Here is a 3,353-nt window from a genome sequence, read left to right on the forward strand (position 1 = left end):
TAAGATCTTCAATTATAGAAGTCGAAAACATCATTGTATATCTGGAAGACTGGAAAGCATTTTGTTCTTTTCGATAAAACTTGCCCTTTTGGCAAAAGAATCATAAGCAGACTTATGCTCATCCATTCACAATGAAATCTAGACAATATGTTGTATCTCGTTCACTGAACTTGAAGGTTTAAAATTTCTCTTTATTTTCTTTAGTAACAAATTCATGTTTCTTTTTACGGTCCTAAAAAATAAGCCTCGATTTATAATTTCGTTGTGCAGATGTCTATATGGAACCTCAATTTCTGTTGTGTAGATGTCTATATGGAACCTCAATTTCTGTGGTAGAACTTCGTAAACCAGTTTTGTTTTTCATAGGCATGCATACTTTACGTGGAACCATTGTTAGCACTAAAACACTGATTGGCATCATCAATATAAGATCACTGATGAGGAAAACAGGACGACCTACTGATGCACAAGAAAATTCCAGTTCATTACATCTAAGACTATCGAGTTTACATTTTCAAATATAGAACTAAGACGAACAAAGGAGTGCAATTGTAGAGAACAAAAATGAATGAATAATCGCAAACAAAAGCTGGTTACTAATTGCCAAGACAAAATTAACGTTTGAGGATGGACTCAACAAGCTCATATAAAGGTGCAAGCTCCCCTTGATCAATCAATCGAAATTCCTGTCATTGAGGTACACCCAATTAGTTGAATTGAACTAGCTCATAATTTTCAAGGGTAATTATTTAAGTTTGACCAATAACAAAAAAAAAAGGGTAATTATTTACGTTCGACCAATAACAAAAAAAAAATGGCGGATATATAAGATAACCACATAGAAGTAATAATAAACTTGTTGGGAAGGATAGAGAAATGGTTTACCCATGTAAATAGGACAAAATGCTTGAAGCAAGTATTGAGATGAGCTTCTTCTTTCAAACTCATAATCATCTGAAAATGTGAATGATATATATGAGCATATACCCTAAACAACCGCTTGAATACTGTCTTCACTACATCTTGGAAATTGGGAGGAAATGGTGCACCTGTAACATATATATATACACACAAGTTAGATAAAATTAACAGAAGACTTCAGTAAAGAAAATATTTGTTCGGCACAAAGAATCATCACATACCCAATTTCTGAGGGAATATTGACTCATTATCAAGTTGAGTTTCAATCCACTCCATCAAATACTCCACGTATTTAGGAGCAGATACTTCTATCGGCTTCTTGATAGTAACTCCATCTGCCCATCTGTACTCATATCTGAAAAAGACAAGAAAACGTAGCAAAATGTCTTTAACTTTTCAATCCGCGCTGAAGCATATGTCATCATATCTCATACAATTCATTAAGTAACTAATTTATTTTAACTGTTGCATATTACTACTATACTACTCTTGATCAATGAAAAGGGATTAGGCAAGTTACTTTGCTCCAGCTGTCATTGTTGGGCATGTTGATGGTGTGCAGAACTCGGTGAGAGTCCCATAAAGAATGTTCACTTGATTAAAGAAATCAACAGCTGCAGAAAACAATAATATAAATACAATAGTACTAGTTTGCATCTATGTATCTATCAGACAAAAAATATGTAGAAAATTCATACCGTTTATGGCTAGCCATTCATTAAGATCTTCACCAGGGGGTAAGCGTACAGCTTCCCTCAAGTTTCCACTACCCAAAGTCGCATCAATGTGTTTTTTAAGTTGTGCACCCTGCATCCATATAATATTAAAGCACAATAAAATGAATTTCATAGACACAGAAAAAATAAACCCATTAAACATTCAGTTAGGTACTAGCTAGTTAACCAACCTTACTTCCCGATGGAGCACTTTTCTTAGGTCGAAAAGTCTTCTGGTTTCTGCAAACAAAAAAGGTAAAAAGATGATCAACAAATGCTAACAAACATCAATAAGGTACAAGTTTTGTTCTAATATTCTTTCCTATCGTTACTAGAAAAGTTGCAAAAGATTTATAGAACCTGCCTAAATTTGGAGTTGACTATCATCTTAAAATGCAAATTTGGAAAGAAACTAAAACAACAAAGCATTGTTGAACTTTCACCACTCAATTTCTAAGCTATGGTCACATATAATCTATTTTACTTTGGAAATCAATGGTGTCATAATGAAAAGTTGACAACCACTAGTTATGCAATATCAGTCAATCATTAAGTTATAACTAATAAATTATAACTTGCCGGTAGCCTTTGGGTCTACCGGGCATCATAACCCCACCATAATTCATTGTCGGGCCACTACGGTGTACCAATTTGAAATAAAGGTCATGGCCTAACTCGGGGAAGAGTCGGTAGGTGTCCAATGGGCACACGGGTGGATGGTTTCCTCGCCACTTTGAACCTTATTGGAATAATAACTACTACTAGTAATTTATTTATATCTTCTTTACCCAAAAGTTAAAAGTACTAATGAATTGACCTGTTCCATTAGAGTTTTTATTATAAATTTAGTAATGATTACACCGAAGAAGCAATCAATAGAGTTGAATAGGTTTTCACCTTTTCGTTAGGTTTTTTTCACCTTGCAATCACATTACATTCGGTATATATAAAGAGGGAAGTGATCACACAATATATACAAATAGCATAATACTGAAACAATGCTTTAAAACCCGAATTAATGTAAAGACAATGTTATGTACGTATCACTTTTCCATAAATAGAACAAAAATAAAACCCCATATAACTTCCTAATATATCTATACATATAGAAGATGACTGATTAATGTAAGGAAATAAACGAAGAAGATGAAAATAAGTAAAGACACCTGCTGCCAAGGCCAAAGAGACTCATGATGAATTATGGTTTAATTTGCAGTATTACTTCAAACTTTTTTTTCTTCTTCTCCTATGTGTATTGATTTTGTTTGTATGTATGTATGTATATATAAAGATAATAATAAATAAATTTAAAAAAAAAATGGTAATAATAATGATGGAAAAAGGGGGAATGATTTTAGGGGGGGTGGGGGATGGAAATTTGGAATGGAGGGGGGGATGTTGATATACAGGTGGATTTTGCCATCTGGGCTTACCTGTCATGCGGCCGATTCTGCCGCCAAACCAACACCTTCTTTCACATTTTCATATATACCCCCCTTACCTATTGGATTTGTTAAAATTAACTTTCAATCATTCATTACAGAGCATAAAAACAAATTATTATTTTTTGAACACCAATAACGGTTTTTTTTTTATTCTTTATTTTGGCTTCTTAGATTGTCAATAATAAATTAATTAGGTAAGTCTTTTATTATATTAAAGCACAGTTGCTCTAATAACTAATCGACCAATCACAACTCTCGATTTCTTATTGTT

General features: G+C 33.2%; 1 protein-coding gene across 2 annotated transcripts; it reads right to left on the minus strand.

The window, feature by feature from the left end:
* Window positions 1-463: 463 nt before the first annotated feature.
* On the minus strand, window positions 464-2,990 carry LOC122593206 (MOB kinase activator-like 1A). Of its 2 annotated transcripts, none has more exons than XM_043765584.1 (7): window positions 2,804-2,990; window positions 1,829-1,877; window positions 1,620-1,728; window positions 1,442-1,535; window positions 1,143-1,276; window positions 886-1,049; window positions 464-686 (listed from the first exon to the last, which is right to left on the minus strand). In XM_043765584.1, the coding sequence occupies exons 1-7, from the start codon at window positions 2,827-2,829 to the stop codon at window positions 615-617; spliced, it is 648 nt and encodes a 215-aa protein (XP_043621519.1). In that variant the 5' UTR covers window positions 2,830-2,990; the 3' UTR covers window positions 464-614. The 2 variants fall into 2 exon arrangements, with proteins under 2 accessions (XP_043621519.1, XP_043621518.1); XM_043765583.1 differs by lacking the exon at window positions 2,804-2,990 and adding an exon at window positions 2,002-2,104.
* Window positions 2,991-3,353: the final 363 nt, after the last annotated feature.

The sequence above is a fragment of the Erigeron canadensis genome, chromosome 3 (assembly GCF_010389155.1).
Source record: "Erigeron canadensis isolate Cc75 chromosome 3, C_canadensis_v1, whole genome shotgun sequence".
NCBI classification, from domain to species: domain Eukaryota; kingdom Viridiplantae; phylum Streptophyta; class Magnoliopsida; order Asterales; family Asteraceae; genus Erigeron; species Erigeron canadensis.

Coding starts and splice junctions, on each gene's coding strand:
- LOC122593206 (XM_043765583.1), bottom strand. CDS start 2,066: ATGCTTTGTTGTTTTAGTTTCTTTCCAAATTTGCATTTTAAGATGATA. Junction 1,878..2,001: donor ATAGTCAACTCCAAATTTAG/GCAGGTTCTATA, acceptor TTTTGTTTGCAG/AAACCAGAAGACTTTTCGAC. Junction 1,277..1,441: donor ACAATGACAGCTGGAGCAAA/GTAACTTGCCTA, acceptor TGTCTTTTTCAG/ATATGAGTACAGATGGGCAG.